This window comes from Mastigoproctus giganteus, chromosome 7 (genome assembly GCF_048544385.1).
Source record: "Mastigoproctus giganteus isolate SK-2022 chromosome 7, ASM4854438v1, whole genome shotgun sequence".
NCBI classification, from domain to species: domain Eukaryota; kingdom Metazoa; phylum Arthropoda; class Arachnida; order Uropygi; family Thelyphonidae; genus Mastigoproctus; species Mastigoproctus giganteus.
This window is the reverse complement of record NC_143581.1, coordinates 215702950-215724013: the sequence shown is the minus strand read 5'-3', so window position 1 is coordinate 215724013 and position 21064 is coordinate 215702950. Positions and strand designations below refer to the sequence as shown.

Below are 21064 nucleotides of genomic sequence, written 5' to 3'. Positions count from 1 at the left end.
CCCTGCATTCCATCTAAGGACTTTTTTTTTTGTGTTTCTTATGTGTTCTGGCTTATGCAGGATTGAGTCAAATACTTTGCTAAAATGCAAGTAAACAATGTCAAAATTATTTCCTAATTTCTATATCCAGCTCATGAATGACTGTCAAAACAGCTAACCAAGTTGGTCAAATTTGGTTTTCCATTAGTAAAAACCATGCCATTGTTCCTTCAGAATTATTTTCTTTCTAAAGGAACCTGTGCTACATTCTTAATCGTTGATTCCGTGTTTTTCTCCTTTCATTGTAGTGTGACTGACTTGTTGGCAGTTACGCACTTCATTCTTAGAATCACCTTTATCTACTGACAATACATTAACACTTCTCCAGTTCAAGGGAAATAACTCAATCCAGTCATTTTATTGTGAACACTTTCCATAACTGTGCTGCATAGAATAATTTGTCGATCGTTCGCCTATATTCCAAATTCAACTAGTTTTGAATGACAAGTTATATTACTATTAGTAGTAGTATTATCTTGTCTATATATTTTTTAACTTTATTAGAGCTTCATGGCCTTATTACAAATAAATTTAAAATGATTTCAGGTTGACTTTGATTATCCAGATCTTGTAAAGTATCCTAAATTTCAGGAAGTAAGAGGTCAAGAAGCTATTTTAGGACCTGGTGATGTACTTTATTTGCCTATGTATTGGTGGCACCATGTTGAATCCCAGCTTAAAACTGACTATGTGGTGTCTGTCAATTTTTGGTATAAAGTAAGTTTGACATTTGTGTGTTATTTTTAAGTTATTTGTTTAATATTTGGAGTTTAATAATTATGTAAGTTATTTATACTGATTTCTTACCTACATACAGGAGTAATTACAATTTGCAGTTCATTTTGTATCCTCATAAGCCAAAACATGACCACCTACATAATAGCATGTTGGGCCGCCTTTTGCTATAATAACTCCTTGAATCGGGCATAGCATCAACTCTATAAGACTGTGGAAGGTATTCTCAGGTATCCTGGACCAGTCGGCAGGACATCCTAGAGTTTGGCAATGAAGTGAAGCACTGGTGAATGCTGTGTTCTACTGCATCCCACAAAGGTTTGGTGGGATTGATGTCTGGAATTTGGCAGCCAGGGGAGCACATGAAATGCTTGGGCATGATCATTGAACCATTTCTACATATTGCAGTCCTTGTGATGTGGGGCATTTGTCTTGTTGAAAGAGCCAGTGCCATCTGAATACACAGCTACCATGTAAGGTAAAACTTGGTCCAAAACCATGCTGAGGTGAGAACTGGCAGTGAGGGTGTTCAATGGGGATGAGGGGACCCATTCCCTCCCCCAAACCATGATACCACTGCCACTAGTCTGTTTTGATCCAACAGTGCAGTATAGTTGAAGCTATTCATCTGCTTACTGTAGAATACACACCCATCCATTGGCATGATGGGGCTAGAACCTTGATTGATCAGGCCAAATGACTCTTTTACAGTTGTCCAATGTCAAGGAATGGTGTTCCCTTACCTCCTGCAGGCAGAGGTGTCAATGATGGTTGGTAAACATGAACAGATCACTTACTCTATAGGCTCTATCTGAAAGAGCATCTGTTGTATGCTGTGCTCAGAAACATTTCTCTGTGCGTCTTGGTTGTAATCTGTCATTAATTGAGGGATTATGAGCTTTCTGTTTTCTTGGATAACATGTGCCAACTGCCATTCACCTCTACCACCAACCAGTAGTGGTCTCTCAACCCCAGCACATTGGGTGGTTGTGTGTTGCTCTTCAGACCGTTCCTGCCACACCTTTGCTGCAGTTGCCCTCAAACAGCAGAAAATGCCAGAAGATGCTGGCTCCTGGCTTCCTAGTGCCACAAAACATTCCCTGTTCAAACTCAGTCAGGTCCTTCCCTTTCCTCATTGCACAGGCTTCATATTGACAAACTGACAGGCACTACATATGCTTATCTGGTCGGTGACATAGATGCTGTGGGATGCATCCACTTGTGGAGACAGGAGTGGTTATAATGCTTTGGCTCATGAGTGTATGTACTATCAGAGAGCCTGTTAAAATCAATAGGTAGTAAAGAGGTTCCCCATTTGTGCAGTTTTTGTTTTCACTGCTTGGAGAACTTCATGTTTAAATGTATTCCAACTCCTAATCTCTTTCTTCCTCTACTGTTTTTAATTCAATCCTACCAAATATGTAAGTTATTTCTCTACACGTGTCATTATATTTTTCTGCATTAAAGCTTTTGCTATTCTCGCAGTTAAATTTCCATTTTTAACTGTTGAAAGTAAAGTAGTAAACTTACATTTTGGTATATAGTTCCAAAACAGGTATTATTTACTGCTATTTCATTACATAATGTGTTTTTTTTTTTTTTTTTTATTTTTTTTTTTATAGAATTCTTTAAGTTAATGCTATATAATGAAATGCAAGTTCATTTCTTTACCTTTAGTTATGAAACACTGAGACACTTCTTTTTGTCTCCAAGTGCCAGGTATTCAGGGACCACTTTGAATTTAAGTGATCAGTTGGCATTTCTTTCATAAGTAATAATTGTAGATAATCTGTAAGATTGCTAACAGGAAGTTTCCTGCTTGCATGTAAAATCCAATGTTAGCTATACACTAATCAAGGAGGAAAGGTGCCGTCTTCCCCTTTTGTTTTTAACTAACTCTTTCCCACCCCAATTTGCCTTACTGTCTCCTTGTAGCAGAGGGAGAGCTCTCACTCTTAAGGATAAAATGTGCACTGCCAGGCATACTACATATAGACAGTTAAACAGTCGGCCTAAACTGGTTGCAGACACAAAGACTCCAGTTTTATCTCAATAAAAAGATCGAAAACACAAGTAAAAGATTCAGAAATGAGCAGAGTCCTCTAAAGCAGTCTGTCTTATATTAAGCAATCTACTGGTTGAAACAAAGAACAGCCAATCTGAAAGATTACACAAAGTTGTAACCATTAGTGACTTCTTATCCTCCTGCTACCTTAATGAGTCTTCCTCGATGTCTTGGTTGAAGAAATCCAACATGAACTACAAGATGGAGTAATTTGAGCCAAATGAATCATGATCAGATGAGGTGGAACACTCATCCCTGCAAGAACCATAATTATCTCAACTGTTGTCTTTGACTTTATATGCATAAATATGGACACTCACAAGCAGCAGGCAGATGAATAGCTATCTATACTGCATGTGATTCCAGACAATGCTTGAAGCATACTGCCTGTTCTCAAAAGTGTGAACAGTGTGGTCTAGTTCTAACAAACTAAGGACTAAGGACTAGTTCTAAGGACTAATAGATTAACAGTAGCCACTGGCAGAGGTGGAAGTGATTCTTGCACTGCTTCTATTCAAATGAGCAGAAGTCTGAAAAACAAGATGCAGGATATTAGTGGTAGTCATTGCGTTACAAGTAAACACATGGGTTGTGTTAGGGTAGCTAAGAATAGAAACAGGTGCATGTATACCTGCGTGTACACCAATGCTAGGAGTTTGGTAAATAAATTTGATGAATTTGAGGTATTGCTCAAAACATCAAAGGCAGATATTGTTGGGATATCAGAGACGTGGTGTCACACAGATATAAGTAATGCGGAACTGGAATTTGGGGAATACAATGTATATAGAAAGGATAGACAGGACAGGAGGGGAGGAGGGGTTATGCTATTAATTAAGAAACACATAAAGTCAAAGGAAGTGAAGCCAGTTGACATCGATGGACAGGGCAGTGTCGAGTCAGTTTGGTGTGACATAAGCATAGGGAAATCAAAATTGAGAGTAGGAGTGTGCTATAGGCCTAATGACTCTGATGAGTATAATAATATATTGTACAGGGAAATAGAGTGGGCCAGTAAATCAGAGAGTCTTATAATGGGGGATTTTAATTTCCCAGATATTGACTGGAATTTGTGGGTTGGTCACTCGCACACTAGCAAGGCTTTTGTGGATTTATTGGATGATTGTTTTCTACATCAGCATGTTCGTGAGGCAACAAGAGGGAGCAATACTCTTGATCTGATTATCAGTAGTGATTCTTCATGCATTAAGAACCTGCAGATAAATGAACCACTAGGTGGCAGTGATCACAGTGTGTTGAAGTGGGATTTACTCAAGGAGGTAACTACCATCAGAGGTAAAGGGAAGGGTTTTTGTTTTCGTAAAGGCGACTATGATGGTCTGAGACAGTATTTAAATTTTATACAGTGGGACCAACTGATGATGTTACCAACAGCAAACTCAAAATGGGAAGCATTCAAGGAACTAATCTTGGTGGCTACCAGGCTTTACATACCAACTAAGAAATATTGTTCAAGGTTTAGGCCTAAATGGTTGTCAGATGGACTAATGAGACATGTGGCAGAGAAGAAAAATGCATGGGATACATACAAATTAATGGGTGACATGGAAGCCTATGATAGATATAAGTTGGTCTATAACCAAGTCACAAAGGAGATTATGCAGGCAAAGGCAGACTACGAAAAATCCTTGGCAAAGGATGCAAAGAAAAACAGAAAGGAGTTCTTTACATACTTGAACTCGAGAAGGAAAGGGATGAATCAGATTGGTCCACTGGATATTGATGGTTCAACAGTTGAGGATCCTGCTCAGGTGGCTAACAATCTAAACGAGTATTTTGCATCTACATTCACGCATGAAGAGTTATTCAGGAAGGAGAATGATGTAGGTAAAGTAAACATTGGCAGTGAGCTGGATGATTTTGTAATAACTGAGAGGAAAGTGGAGGAGAGATTGTTGAGGATAAACATAAAAAAGGCACCTGGGGTGGATGGGATCTATCCAGTTATATTAAAGGAGGCAGCAAAGGAAGTATGCAAACCCCTAGCCATTATTATGAGAGCTTCTTTGGACTCAGGGGAGGTACCCATAGACTGGAGATGTGCAAATGTAACCCCAATTCACAAAGGAGGATCAAAGGCTGACACAAGTAATTATAGACCTGTTAGTTTAACTTCTGTTCCAGGTAAATTAATGGAGGCACTGGTTAAAGAAGCACTGCAGGATCATCTAGACAAGAATTCAGTTATAGCTCAGACGCAGCATGGTTTTGTTAAGGGCAGGTCTTGCCTGACCAATTTGATTGGATACTATGATGTAGTCACAAAAGAACTGGATGCAGGGAATAACTTTGATATTATATATTTGGATCTTAGAAAGGCTTTTGATACTGTTGCACATGGAAGACTGCTGCACAAATTGGAGCAGTGTGGCATTGGAGGCAAATTGCTGCTATGGATAAGGGGATGGTTGAGTGGCAGAAGACAGAGAGTGGTAATCAATGGACACTGCTCAACGTGGACTAATGTTATTAGTGGAGTTCCTCAAGGTTCAGTGTTGGGTCCATTGTTGTTTTCGGTGTTTATGAATGATATTGATGATGGGATATCAAGTTTAATGTCTAAGTTTGCAGATGATACAAAGGTTGGCAGGGTCGTTAAGGACACTACTGACGCTATGCTGCTGCAACAGGATCTGGAAAGGCTGAACAGATGGGCTGAGAGGTGGCAAATGAAGTTTAACATTGACAAATGTAAAGTACTACATATGGGTAACAGTAACCCCAGAGCAATGTATCAACTCTGCGGTACTACACTGACAGTGGTGGAGAATGAAAAGGACCTGGGGGTAATTGTGCAGGCAGATATGAAGTTCTCTGAGCAGTGCAGACGAGCTGCAAGAGTAGCTCATGGTGTCTTGTCAATGATATACAGGAATTTTTCTAGCAGGGATAAGGAGGTGATTATTCCCTTGTATAAGGCAATGGTTAGGCCACATCTTGAGTACTGTATACAGGTCTGGAGGCCTCATTTCAAGAAGGATGTAGAGCTGCTGGAACGGGTACAGAGAAGGGCAACAAGATTAGTAAATGGAACAAAGGGTTGCTCTTACGAAGAAAGGCTTAAGTTTTGCAAATTATAGAGTCTGGAGACTAGGCACCGGCGAGGTGATCTGATAGAGGTGTATAAGGCTTTGAATGGTTTGAGCATGCTCAATGCCAGTGGGATTCTTCATCTTTCTCAGAATAATCACCTCAGAGGGCATAAATTCAAATTGAGGAAGGACGGATGTCGGATAGATGTGCGGAAATTTGCCTTTGGCCAGCGGGTGGTTGGTTGGTGGAACTGACTTCCATCACTTGTTGTTGAAGTTGATAGCCTAAACAAATTTAAAGCTCAACTGGACAGGTATTTCGAACGAACGGAGGGGTGAAATGGGAGAGGGTTTTTTTTTTTTTTTTTTTGGCTGATGCTGAATAAGCTTGCTTTCTTGCATCATATGCCTCTACTAATGCTTAATGCTAATGCTAAACCCACCTGTGTGAAAGTTGCACAGCAGGAGATAACAACATTGATCCAAAAGTTCAATCTGGTCAACTCTCAGATTCATTTCAAACTAATCCCATTATAAAGTAATCTTGCAGTAATAGCAATTCATATTGTGATCATCTTTCTTAACAATAGCCTCTGTCTACTTGCCTCCAAATCAGAGAATCACCTATTAAAAGAAACATAAAGTTGGCCAACTACCCTCATCCTTCTGTGTTATGGGAGATTTTTGTGGTTATCACAGCCTGTGGGGAAGCCCATACTTAGAATTTAGATTGAAGAAGGAAGTTGAGAAGCTATTCATATAGACATTCGATCACGCACTACTAAATAATGGAATGCATGCTTTTTGTCTCTTGTCTTGTCTGTGTTTCCTGTTTGCCTGCTTACAGGGTCTGTCACCACTATAGACCTCCATTTTCTTTCCTCTCATTTTCTGGACACTGCATAACAACCTACCAAATGATGATTGATATTCCAACTAGATGTGATATAGAAGAAATCGCAAAACTTAAATTTGATACTGCCATCTTGAAGAAATAAAAAAACTTGTTATATTTGACAAACAAATAATTGTACTTACTTTCCTAGACAAAAGGTGCATTAGAGCTAATGATACAACTGAAAAATCCAAGAGGGCATGCCCCCTGAGGGTATACCTGTTTTTTTTTACGGGGGGGGGGGGGGGAAGCTTGTTGTTTTCATGAAGCACTTTTTTAACAAAATATGGACAAACCATCTGACTAATCCAGATACGAAGCATTTTTTATTTATTTCTATTATTTGTTTTTTATTTCTTTGAGATTATATGTATTGAAGTATATATTAATTTATAAGTGTATTCATAGCTAAATTTTCACTTTTTCTGGAACTTGGGGGGGAGGCACATGAAATTTATGAAAAGTTAAGGGGGCTCAAGGTATAAAAGTTTGGGAACCTCCGAACTGTACCAGTTTTCCACAAGATTCCTACACAACTGAAACTGTGATGGAATAATGAAGAGAACTATATAAAACATGGAATAACTTTTGCAGATATCCTACTACAGACACCTGGATCCATTATATCTGCATGCACCCAGAAAACATGACATAAAATCAATAAAACAAATTGCAGATATCCTAATTCTGCTCCACCTATCCAAAATTGCAATTAACAGTCTTAATTTCTACTTTTCTCATAATGAATTACCCACCCAACATTTTCCTGTTGTCCTTTTTGAAATGAAATGAAGTACAGCCAGCTTAGGTGAATTCATTATATGTAATGTCTCTTCAAGTTATGATAACCCAACTTGAGGATAAATTGCTCTCCAAGTTACTCCTCTTCTATAACAGGATATGTAATCGGAAATGTGTTTCCCAGTAAATAGCATCATTCAGTAGTGGTTGCCTTCTTAAAACCAGGAAAGATCATACTAGTATTGCTGCATAGCCCAGCTGTTTGGGGGAAAACTGTGGAAAAGATGGTTAGTATGCACTTAATATGGTAACTTGATACTCACAGCTTGCAAAGCCTGGAATGTACTTTTTTAAAGGTGGGTCGGATTTGTATCTAATTATGGTATGCGCTGATATAGGGAAAGCATTTAATGAAGCATGGTGCTATGGAATAGTTTGATCTTCATGAATTCAAACTAAGAAGGCACTCTCAAAGTTTATTCAGAAAAATTGCAGCTGTTCCACTGCAACCTTTCAAGTCTTCATACAGATCATCCTTTCTCAACTGTTTCTAGGAAGAGGGGAGTTTCACAGGCTTCACTTACCAAAAAAAAAAAATCAAACTCCATAACATTTTATGCCATATCCTCTTATCATTCCCAAAAAAATGCACCTGTTATCATTCTCTTGTCTCAGTTGTTTACAAAATGTAAACAATTGAGTGACATCTGTAAGGTGTGCCTAACACAGTCAGTACATAGGCTTGAAAACAATGGATTCTGATTCAGCACTGAAAACACTCACATTTTGTAGAAAATGAAATCTACATCCGAACAGGAATTAAAACCAGGTGACCAGATAATTCCCATTGCACTGAGCAATTATTTTCTTGGAATTATATTAACTAATCTTCCTAGAGCATGCAAAATATCTCAGAATGAACCATAAAAAACTAAACATTCTAAATGTAACATTCTTGCACAGTGAAGGAAACAACAAATGCAGCAGGTGCCCTCATGAAAAGAACATACATACAAAGTGGGGAGCTGACCAGTATACTCTTTTACTTTTATACCAATCCCTAATATGATCCTGACTTAACTATGATGCTCCAGTCACTCTGCAAAGCACAAGTATCTTGTGATGTTAAGACTGTGCACCATAATCACTGCATGTAGAAGCTTGTGAACTGCCACTAAATCATGAATGTTTATTGAACCATGCTGCTGGTTGTCTAGAAAATCATCTGGTATGGGAAGACTTGTGTCCCAAAAGTACAGAAATTGCCCAACAATCAATTATCCAGTTAGCAAATGCCATCAAGAATGGACAGTTGTTGGGCATCCGAATTATAGCAAAATAGCTATTACCCCTACTGTTTCAGATTCATCTTGAAATATTGCCCCTTTAACTAGTGATGTTTATTTCAAAAACAAGGAAAGGATATCCTCCTTCAGTAACATTCAACAGTTAAATGCAGCCTATGTGACTGAGTTTTGCATTACAGTAATCCCTTCTGGATTGTGGGTTTGCCAACTGCAAATTTGAAAAAATGCAGTTTTATATTTGTATACTAAAATTTTACAATCTGTGTGTGTTTGTTTTAATATATATGTAGTTTAGTCTAGTCTTATCAAACAAAAGAATACAATTCTAATTGTGCTATCTCAAGAAGATTATAAGAACAGGTCTGATGGGTACTGCAGAATTAAATGATTTGTTTTCACTCTACCTCATTGGTTCCTAAATTTTTGTCACTCAAGTCACACTTGTAATTAAAAGACAGTATACTCATGGCACACCTGAAGAGTGTTTACAGTTGGATCCAGTGGAGTTTTCTTAATCTTGTGACATACCATATTGCAGGGACCCAGTTTGGAATCCACTTCAGGCTACCTCCCACCAATGATGCACTTGTAAGTATGGCAGGCCCTCATTATAACGCGGTTCGCTCTACCCTGTTCTTATATTATAACCCATATCTCACTCTAACACTGTCACAACTCATAACATTCTTTTACCAGCATACAGATTAAATTTTTGGCATGTTTGACAAAAACGTTTCATCTGATGTAGTTGATAGCTTGAAAATGAATAGCAAATCAGCATTAAAAAGTTTCCCACGCTTACTTGCGAAATTTTCCCATGCTCAGTGAAATTTTCCACGCTAATTTAATTGCAGTATGGTGGCTTGTTACGTACATCCGAAATAAACATTTTAAAAAATGATAAAGTATATTGCTTGTAATATTTGCGTTATATGCATTTATCCAAAGTCTAGTCATCACTCAGTATGGTGTTAGGTAATGGACAGTTTACTCAAACATTGTATAATAATTAATGCAATGCAGTTACATTTTCGAAGATTAATAATGGCAGATAAGAATTAAAAAGCAGTGATGTCTGGATGCGGTACGAAACCTGCTAAGGTAAGAAAAGGACGAATTTGAAAATTAAATTATACGTTTTGAAGCGAATTGATTCCGTTCAACAACAAATAGATGTGTACACTCAGTCAGGACTGGCAGATTCAACTGTAAGAACAGTATAAAAAATAAAAATTAATTTTAGCAGTGGGAAAGACAGCTGTTCCACTGCAAACAACTAAATTGGTTATGGCTAGGCTGGCTATTATAACTGAAATGGAGAGACCTCTAAATAATTTTATTGAAGATAATATCCAACGCACAATTCCGTTAAGTTAAATATTATTAAATAAAAAACGATTAGCCTATATGATAATCTGAAGAAAGCTCACCTGAAAAAAAAAAAAAAAAAAAATTGTGGAACCATTTGAAGCTAGTAAGGACTGGTTCGATAGATTTAAAATTCAGGGAGAAGCTGTAAGTGCAGATCAAGGAGCTGAAACTTTCAAAAAAGAACTTCTTAAAATTATTGAAGAGAGGTGTTATACTTAAGTTTTTAACATAGATGAAACATGACTTTTTTGGAAATGAATGCCTAAAAGAAGTTTCATATCAAAAAAAGGGAGAAAACATGCGCGGCTTCAAAGTGGTGAAGGATCGGTTGACTTTATTGTTCAGTGGTAATGCTGTGAGGGAATGTTAAAGTAAAACCCCTTTTATTTTACTAGGAAGAGGGCCAAAGTACAACCCAATATCAACCAAAGACACAAACTCGACAGCCCGGGGCCATCGGATTAATAAATTCATGATTTTGATTGGCATTTTAAGTTTAATTTTGTTATGTAATGTAGTTACTTACCACATAAACAGGTCCCTGAGGTTGTCACAGACATTCTCTCAGATATACCAGAGAAGCTGTACTTGCTACTTGGGAGTCTAATATGCTGATGGAACTGATATTCGGGTGACACACAAGTCAAGGGGACCCAGTTTCGGCGAAGTCCGGAAGGTCTGTGACAGCCAAATCCTCTGCTTGTACCTTCACGATGGTGGGACTGTTAGTAATCCTGGGTATAACCCCCCCCATGCACAAGCACACTGTGGGTGACCACCCAAGTGTGGACCAACGTAAGCAGGGGTCGAGGTGTGCCACCCACACCACATGGAGGAATGCCGCCCTTCTGTGCTACCAGGCAATACTAGGTTGTAGATGACTCTCATCAACTGGTGCAATACCACCACTTTGCTTATTGGAGACTTGAAGTGATGGAACCCATGTTTAGTGTCCAGAGCTAAGTTCCGGTCAACCCTTCCCCATCTCTTCCATTATGCAGTATGACTGATGACTTTTGAGGTTATGATGGACATCATGGTGAGATCCAATTGTTCTTACATTTCAAGGGTACAGCTCTAAAACGGTGTTTGCAGGCTAGCCGCTAGTTAGTACACTGGACTGAACCTATTGGTAACTCTTTAGGAGGCTTCCGGATCAGCTAGTGTATAATCTTGCTACCTCTACTCTTCGAGATAGTGACTGGAGGAAGTCCGGGTAGTGTGCACGCGGGGGACATTGTAGAGGGCCACGTTATGTCAAGGATCCTGGTATATTCTTACTATGTGTATGCCATATCCAAAAATGTCATTACTTCATACAACATGTCCCAGGTGCCTCCATAGCCAGGTGGGAAGGAGCAGCAGTGCGTAGCACTTCTTGATTAGACCGGGGTTCGAGCCTATCACCACCAAATACAGAGGATACAGAAAGGTCAGGGAATGACCACCGCATATCCCGGAGCAATATGGCCTTAGTTGCTAATGTTCCTAAAAACCAAATAACAAACAAACAAACAACAACAACATGTCCCCCCTCCCCACTTTTTCTTACTATTGAATACACCATGAATTGTCAAACTAATAGGGTAAGCTTATCTGCAAAAAGATCTAAACCTCCCAAACATTTCCTAGTTCATTTCACAAATATATGTGGCCTGAATTCTAATCTCAGCGATGTCCATTTCCACTTGCAGTCTGCCAAACCCCATGTACTTTTTCTGACAGAATCTCAGTTATCGATTGATCCGACCACTGCTCATCTCAGTTGCCCAAATTATTCGCTGTGATTCCTTTCGCCTCAAAGGTGGTCCTTGTGCATATGTCCATTCCGATATTCCCTGACCGAGATTGGTAATATGAAATCTCCTCTTTTCGATCTTCTCTGGCTTAAAATCTCTCTACCTTATTCTGTGAAATTCATCTGTTGTCTCTATCGTTCTCCCACTTGGAGCTTTTGACTTTCTCCAGTCCAACTTTCCTAACAGTGAGGTAATTTTCTTTGGTGATTTTAATGTACACAATTCCAGCTGGCTTTCGTTTTCTAGTCACACCGACCCAGCTGGTTGAGATGCTTGAGGCTTTTACAATTACTAGTTCTAGTTCAACTTCTGGAATATCGGCTACCAATTTCTTAAATGCCGATCTCCAGGTAATTCTCCAGTGGGACAAAGACAACTTAGTTGATTTCAATCCTTCTAAAACTTCCAGGTGCCGTCTGACACGAATCCCAGATGCTATGACACGAACATACCTTGTCTCGCAATCTCGCAAAAAGGATTCTTCTGCTCTTATGCTTATCTTTGGTGACACTCCGATTTCTAGGCAAAATGATATATCTCTTTTGGCGATTACCCTGACTTCCAATCTCTCTCTTGGCAGAAGCACATTACAAATATTGCTTCCTCTGCATCTAAAAAACTTGGTTTTTTTTCTTTTGCTCTCAGTGTTACTTTTCTTCCAAACAGCTATTCACTCGGTACAAATCACAAATCTGTCCTACCATGGAATATTGTTCCCACATCTGGGGCGGTGCCCCCAAAACCTCTCAAGCTTCTAGATTCCATTCAGAAGAGGGCAGTTAGATTAATTAATGACTCCTCTTTGAGTCTCTCCACTTGCTGTCTCATAGATGTACTGTTTCTGCTACATGCCTTTCTACAGGAGGATGCAGAAAGGTTAAGGAATGACCAACGCATATCCCCAGAGCAATATGGCCTTAGTTGCTAATGGCTCCTAAAAACCAAATAGCAGCAACCTTTTCTACAGATTCTTCTATGGGCACTGTTCTTCTGAATTGACTTCTATAATTCCCGCTCTCTCTCTTTCAAACCAGTCCGAACACATGTCGCCACCAGCTAATGTTTATTTACTATAAAACTTCAAACTCACAGAACCAACTTTTCATGTTCCTCGTTTATTCATTCAACTGCCGTTTTCTAGAACAACCTTCCTTCATACGTATTTCCTGAAAATTACAGTCTACAGAAGTTCAAGTCTAATGTCAACAAATATCTTCTCTCGTCCTCTCAACCCCGAACCCAAGCACAGTACTAAGTACTGTAGGTTTTAATACCTCTCGTGTTTGGGGTTTTCATAAAAAAAAAAGTATGTAATGGAGAATATTTTATATGTACAGATTTTTAATGTTAAATATTTTGACTGACAGTTGCTGTCTTTTCACTACTGTTCATTATTTGTGAGTCACGTTCATATAGACCGCGACTCACAAATACATATGTTACATTAAGGGAATACATGGCTCGCTGAGCGCTGATTCACTTAGTGCTCCGCTTTTCCAGAATGGATTATTAGCATTATGTGGGGGTCACCTGTATAATTAATATCACCCTCCAAAAAGTATCTGTACACCTCTTTTACAGTTACAGAATCTTCCCAGATAAATAATCAGTATATAAGGAAAGTGTGAACCACACACATTAGTTGTTCTCATTGTGGTACCTAGAGCTGAGATGACTGATTTTTAAGAATGATGTTATTGTCAGATGTCACTTTCCTCATCAATTCATGAAATTGTGACCGCCTACACCACTATCCAGAGTTAACTGTTGGTGTTCTTATCATGAAATGGAAGCTCACTGCACTTAATCAGAGGATTAGGTTGTGACAAATGCAAAAAAAAAAAAAAAAACCAGCAAGCTTATAGAGCATCAGCAAAAAAATAAATAATAAATAAAAATAAATAAAACTACCTGTCTGTCTAATTTGCATAGTGCTCCCTTAAATTTATTCAAACTATTAAACTTGTTCCAACAATTTAATTACTCTCTGGCTGAAAACAAATTTCTACACATCTATCCTACAACTATCCTTCCTCAGTTTAAATTTATATTCCCTTATATGTGTTGTCTGAGAAGAGGAATAATGCCATCAATGTTTAACTTAACTCAATCCATTCAAAACCTTAAACGCCTCAACCAGATCTCATAGGTGCCTAGTTTCCAGATGCTACAATTTCAGAATTGAAGCCTTTCTTGGTAAGAGTACCATTTTGTTACCCTCATTAATCTTGCTACTCTTCTCTGCATACATTTCAACACATACAAATCCTTCCAAAATGAGGATTCCAGAGTTGTGTGTAGTATTTAAGATTAATTGCCTCTTTATCCCTGCTATCATAAATCCTGGATATTATTGGCAGAACCTCATAAGCTGTGCTAGTAGTCTGTCTACACTGTTCAGAGAACTTCATATCTGAAGTCAATGCCTGAACTGCTAACAACCCCCCCCCCCAGTTCATTCTCCACTACCATAAATGTGGCACCACACAGTTGGTATGTTATTCTGGGATTACTGAGACCTATATGCAATACCTTGCATTTCTCAATGTTAAACTTCAATTGCCACTTCTCAGCCCATCTGCCTGATTGTTCTAGATCTTGTTGCATTAGTACCCAGAGATTCTTAGCAGAGGGTGCTAAGAATCTCTGGGTACGACCAGGCTGCCATGCACGGAAATTGAACTTGGCCTGTTATAACGTACGATCACTCATCGGTGAAGACAGGATATTAGAGCTGGAAAAGGAATTAGAAAATGTGAATTGGAATATCATCGGTTTGGCTGAAACAAGAAGAAGAAATGAATCACTTATAAGTTTATCAAGTGGAAATCTGCTGTACACCAATGGAAACAGTGAAAGGAGTGAAGGTGGAGTTGGGTTTCTGGTCCATAAAGATTTTAAAAACAACATTTTGGAATTCAAAAGTACATCACCAAGGGTGTCAAGACTAATACTCAAGATTTCTAAGAGGTACAAGCTAAAGATTATAATGATTTATGCACCAACATCGAGCCATGATGATGATGAGGAGGTTGAAGAAATGTACACTGAAATTGAGAGTCTTCTAGATGAGCAGAAAACCCACTACACTATTATTATGGGGGACTTCAATGCTAAGGTTGGAAAAAGGCAAAACAGCGCAGAAAGAGGAACTATAGGAAATTTTGGAATTGGTGAAAGAAATAAAAGAGGTGAAAGACTTGTGGAATTTGCAGAATCTCAAGGAATGTCAGTAATGAACACTTTTTTCAAGAAAAGGGTGAACAGAAAGTGGACATGGAAGAGTCCAAATGGATTAACAACTAATGAAATCGACTTCATCCTCACTAACAGAAGATATATTGTGAATGATGTTACCGTCCTGAATAAGGTAAATGTTGGAAGTGATCACAGAATGGTAAGATGTACACTTGATATAGATGTAGGAAAGGAAAGGAAAAAACTGACTCGAGTAAATAATACAAAGGTCTTTGAAATAACAGAGGAGGAGAAAAAGCAGTATGTACTGGAACTGAAGAACAAGTTTGAGCTTCTGCAGACTGCTCAGGACCAAGATATCGACGAGGAATATTACAACTTTCTGAAAGTGATAAAGCCCAAGAAACCTATAGGGAAACAGAAATCCAAAGAAGAAAAAATTAGTCAAGAAACACTTGTCATGATGAACCAAAGACGACAAATGAAGAGCAAGAAAAATACTGACAGGGAGAAAATTGAGTATACTGAGTTATGCAAAGCCATTAGAAAGAGACTCAGAGAGGACATAAGAAGATTTAACACAAGAAAAGTAGAACAAGCATTAAGGGAAAACAAAGGATTTAAATCAGCAGCCATGAGCAGTAATACAGAAAGACAAATGATACTGAAACTGAAGAATAGCGATGGTGTACTTATAAACAGCAGAGAAGGCATAATTCAAATAGCAGAAGACTACTATAGAGAATTATACAAGGAGCGAGGGAATGATACCAGCAGTGGGGAAGATGGATTGCAAAGTAGCAACACATACGACATACCCGATATTCTTCCTGATGAGGTAGAACATGCATTGAAGAAAATGAAGAATCGGAAAGCCCCGGGGGAAGATGAAGTTACTGTAGAGTTGTTAAAATTGGGAGGAAGAGACATAACACAAAAACTGGCAAGGCTCTTCACAAAGTGCATTAGAAAAGGTGTGATGCCTAAGCAGTGGAATAATGCAATCATAGTTTTGCTGCATAAGAAAGGAGATAAATCAGAAATTGGAAATTATAGACCAATTAGCTTGTTATCCCATATCTACAAGTTGTTCACAAGGGTCATTACTAACAGATTAGAAAGAATACTTGATGAGAATCAACCGAAAGAGCAAGCTGGCTTTAGGACAGGATTCTCAACTATGGATCACCTTCACGTAATATCACAGCTAATGGAGAAAGCAAATGAATATAAAACACCATTATGCCTGGCATTTGTGGATTATGAAAAGGCATTTGACTCCATACAGCATAAGGCAACGTTTGGGGCACTGGAAAGACAAGGCATAGATACTCCATATATTATGATTTTGAAGAAAATATATGACAGTGCTACATCCTTTATTAGACTAGACAAAGACAGTAGGAAATTTAAAATCGAGAAAGGAGTTCGACAAGGAGACACAATATCTCCGAAGCTGTTTACTGCTGCCCTTGAGGAAGCTTTCAGAAGATTAGACTGGTCGCAGAAAGGAGTCAATGTGAATGGAGAGTACCTAAACCATTTACGATTTGCAGATGACATTGTGGTCATAAGCCACGATCCCAAAGAATTAGAGGAAAATCTTAATCAGTTATGCACAGTTAGTAAGGATTTTGGACTAAAGATGAATATGGCTAAAACAAAAGTAATGATGAACAAGTATGCCACAGAAAGGGAAATAATGATTGAAGGAGCAGTAATTGAAAAGGTGGAGTCATATACTTATCTGGGACAAGTTATTAGCTGTAATAATGATAGATGGCTGGAAGTCAAGAGAAGAATAAATTTTGGATGGATAGCATTCAGGAAATATAGTCACATACTGAAGAGCAATATCCCAGTTTGTCTGAAACGTAAAATAATGAATCAATGTATACTCCCCACCATGACTTATGGAAGTGAAACTTGGGCACTCACCAAAAGAATGGAAGAGAAGCTAAGAACTACACAGCGAAGAATGGAACGAATTATATTGGGAATCACACTGTTAGATAAGAAGAGAAACACATGGATTAGGCAGCAAACTCAAGTAAAGGACATTCTTATCAAAACTAAAGAACTAAAATGGTCTTGGGCAGGACACATAGCTAGAAGACATGATGACAGATGGACTAAGAAAATAACAGAATGGTACCCAAGAGGAGCTAGAAGAAAACCTGGAAGACAAAGGCGGAGATGGATAGATGAAATTCATGAGTTTTTGAGTAGTAAATGGATGGCCAGTGCTCAAAACAGAAGGAACTGGAAAGTTGCTGGAGAGGCCTTCATCCTGCAGTGGATTGAAAATGGCTGATGATGATTACTGTCATTAACCACCCTAATATGCCTTCATTAATATATTAATAAATATTGAAAACAATATGCCCAGCACTGAACCCTGGAAGACTACACTAATAATGTTAGTCTGTGAAGTGCAGCATCCAGTGATATAATCAGTCTTCTGTCACTCAACCATCCATTTGGTCATAGCAGTAACTTGCCCTTAACTCCCACTGCTCCAATTTACTTAGCGGTCTTTTTTGCAACAATATCAAAAGCTCTTCTGAAATCTAAGCATATATGATGTCAATTATTTTTTGCATCTAGTTCCTTTGTTACTGCATTATAGTGTCCAATCTGATTGGTAAGGCAAGATCTTTCCATAACAAATCTGTGACTGCTGTTTAACTGCACTCCTGTCTAGATGACCCTGCATTACCTCTTTAACCAGTGATTATTTTCTATGGAATGTAAATCATGCTAAGAGATTTGTAATTACTTATGTCACTCTTTGATCCCCTTTGTGAATTTGGGACCCATTTGCACATCTCCAGTTCATAAGGACCTCTCCTGAATCGAAGAATGCTCTCTTAAGCATGGCCAAAGGTTTGTTTACCCTTTTTTGCTGTCTACCTTAATATAATTGGATAGATCCCATCTACCTGAGGTGCCTTTTTTACATTTATCTTTGATTTCCCTTCCATTTTCCTTTCAGTCAGTTATCACAAAATCATTCAGCTCCCTGTTAGAATCTGATACACTACAGGCAATTCCCATCTCAAAAAAATTTCTTATGTGAATGTAAATGCAAAATATCTATTCAGTTTGTCAGCAACCTGAGCAAGATTATCAACAGTTATGCCATTATATAGTAAACCAATATGATTTGTTCCTTTCTTTCCAGTGTTTATATAAGTAAAGAACTTGTTGCTACTTTTCTTTACATTTTTTGACAGAGACTTCTCATAATGTGTCTTATCTTGCCTAAGTCACTTTGTGACTTGATTATAGACTAGTTTATATCTACTGTAGGCTTCTGTATCTCCTGATAATTTATATGCATCTCATCCATTTTTCTTTTCTGCCACTGTCTCATTGGCTTCTGACATCCATTTAGGCCTAAACCTTGAACAATATCTCTTAGTTGGTATAAAAAGTCTTGTACCTCCTTGAATGCTTCCCATTTAGAATTTGCTGTTGGTAACATCATCAGTTTGTTTCACTGAATAGATTTTAAAAACTGAGGCCATTATAGTTACCTTTACAAGAGCCCTTCGCTTTGCTCTTGATAGTAGTTACATCTTTAAGTAAATCCCACCTAAGTACAGTATGATCACTTCCTCCTAATGTTTCTTTTATATGCAGGTTCTCGATACATGAAGAGTTACTGCTGATAATCAGATCATAGGTATTGCTTTCTCTCATTGCCTCTCTGACATGCTAGCATATAAAACAGTCATCCAATAAATCCACAAGTTTTGTACTGTGTGAATGACCAACCCACTAATTCCAGTCAATATTTCTAAAGTTAAAATCTCCTATCATGAGATAATGTAAACTTGATAGCATATATGTATTATTATATTTAGGTATATATTAGCTTAGTGTAGTATTGTCAAATTAAATTAAATTTAAATGGAAATCATGCTCCACACTAGAGCAGCAAAGGAATGAGCTGATAATAGGGGGGGTGCTATGGCTAGGGGAGAACCGAAGGGGATGATTTTTCTATGAAATATAATGTAACAAAATGTGCTATTTGTGCAATGTTTGCGGACTTTCTGGAACAGGACATGATTACAACCAGTAGGGATGTTTTTGTGTGTTCAGTGCAGAGAGTGTAAAGAAATTAGGTGCCAAATCAGCATTCTGATGGGCACTTATGAGAGCTTGAAGAGTAGAGTAGATGCCCTTGAAGAAATTAGAAAGGGGGGGGTCTCTCAGCTACCCAACTCAATGCCAGAGCTCGCACTTGTGCATTAGGCAACACAGCAGCAATCCCAAGGCAGAATGTGTTAGTCCCACAGGAGGTAGTTATTGTTGGGGAAATGGGAAATATATTGTGCAAGAAGGATAGGTGGAATAGGACCAGGGTATGTCTACCAGGGGCAAAAGTAGATGACAGTGTAGAGCAGATATCATCTTTTAAGGGTTCAAAAGATGATCACTAATGATATTAAGAGTAGGAGATTGAGGACTTATTTAACAAGTACAGGACAATTGTTGGGGAAAAGTTGCAAGTTAGGATTGAATTTGAAAGTGGCTGCAATTCTACCCATGCACACAATAGGGAATGTGTGTCAAGAACTTTGTAAATCAATAAAGCATAAGTGAACCAAACTTAAGTTGGTATGGGCATATAGAAAAGATGGGAGAAACAAAATTAGCTAACCTGATATTTGAAGCAAAAGCGAATAGTAATAGGCCCAGAGACAGACTGAGAGGGTGATGGAGCACAATGGTATCAAGCAAACATTAGAGAACTTACTGTAACTAGAGAAAAAATAAAAAGATAGCAAGGAAGAAAATAGGAATGTAAAACTCATGGCATGGAGAGACTGTTTGTACTAACATAGTGACCCTATATCTATTGAGCACAACAGATTTAAATGATAATACCAATACAAGCGCTCTACTATTAAGTCTTATACGGGGTCAATTTCTATACTGCTTGAATGAAAGATGGTAACAAAGACGAAATCCATCAATTTATGTTTGTATATATGTGCTTGTGTGCGCACACACAAATGCATATGCATTTGTTTTATTTATGTGCTCAGAAGTTTAGTGATTTAAAAGATAATTTTACATAAAGAATTACCTGATACAATGAAATTGTTTATCAGGAGTATAGCCTTAACAATCATTAATATGCTGTTCATCCACTAGTGTTATGTATAAAAAAAAAGCATGGGAAAGTGTAGTAAACGTAATTCAATTTGCCTTTCTATTTCTGTCAGTCCATCTGAAATGGGTTGTAATTCTGCACATGGTTGTTGCAAAATGAAGTGTATACTCAGAAAAGTCAGTACTTTATAAATTGTTAATAATTTTCCATGTAGGTATGTAAGGTACATTTTGAGATGAAGCCATGAAAGTGGTAGATCTAGCTGTATTATATTCCTATACAAGATGCCATCAATAGCATATATTTCATTATCGTATTGGGGTAAGGTAAAGAAAGCCAACATGAGAACGACAAGAAACGTCGGATAACTTACGCGGAAAATTAGTTTCCCAACACCAGACTCTAGCACTGCTCGCTTGGTAAACAGACGGTAGGTGTTATCGGTCTGGAGCCAAAATCGAGAAGAATATATTGATTGACAGATAGGCGTGGCAAACGATGAAATGATTGGTGTTAGACACGATAGAGGACAAGCTACCATGTAGTCATTGGTTGGCATTATAATGTGTATGAGTAAAGAACAGTACATAATAGTTTTATAATGAATGGTAAACAGGTAATAGTAGTGATGAATCTTTTAAAGATGGAAGAAATTTGTAAGGAAAATAAAACGTTGGTTGATTTTTTGATGAAAACTAAATTAATAAAAGTTTCGTTCTGTTCATTTTTATGT

General features: G+C 38.0%; 1 protein-coding gene across 1 annotated transcript in view; it reads left to right on the top strand.

Moving 5' to 3' along the window:
• The window catches only part of LOC150083675 (hypoxia-inducible factor 1-alpha inhibitor-like), a 90624-nt gene that overhangs the window by 48649 nt on the left and 20911 nt on the right, over positions 1–21064 (top strand). The window contains exon 5 of the mRNA XM_090377432.1: positions 586–756. Within this exon, the coding sequence (XP_090233558.1) occupies positions 586–756 (171 nt within the window). The remainder of the gene's footprint in view (positions 1–585; positions 757–21064) is intronic.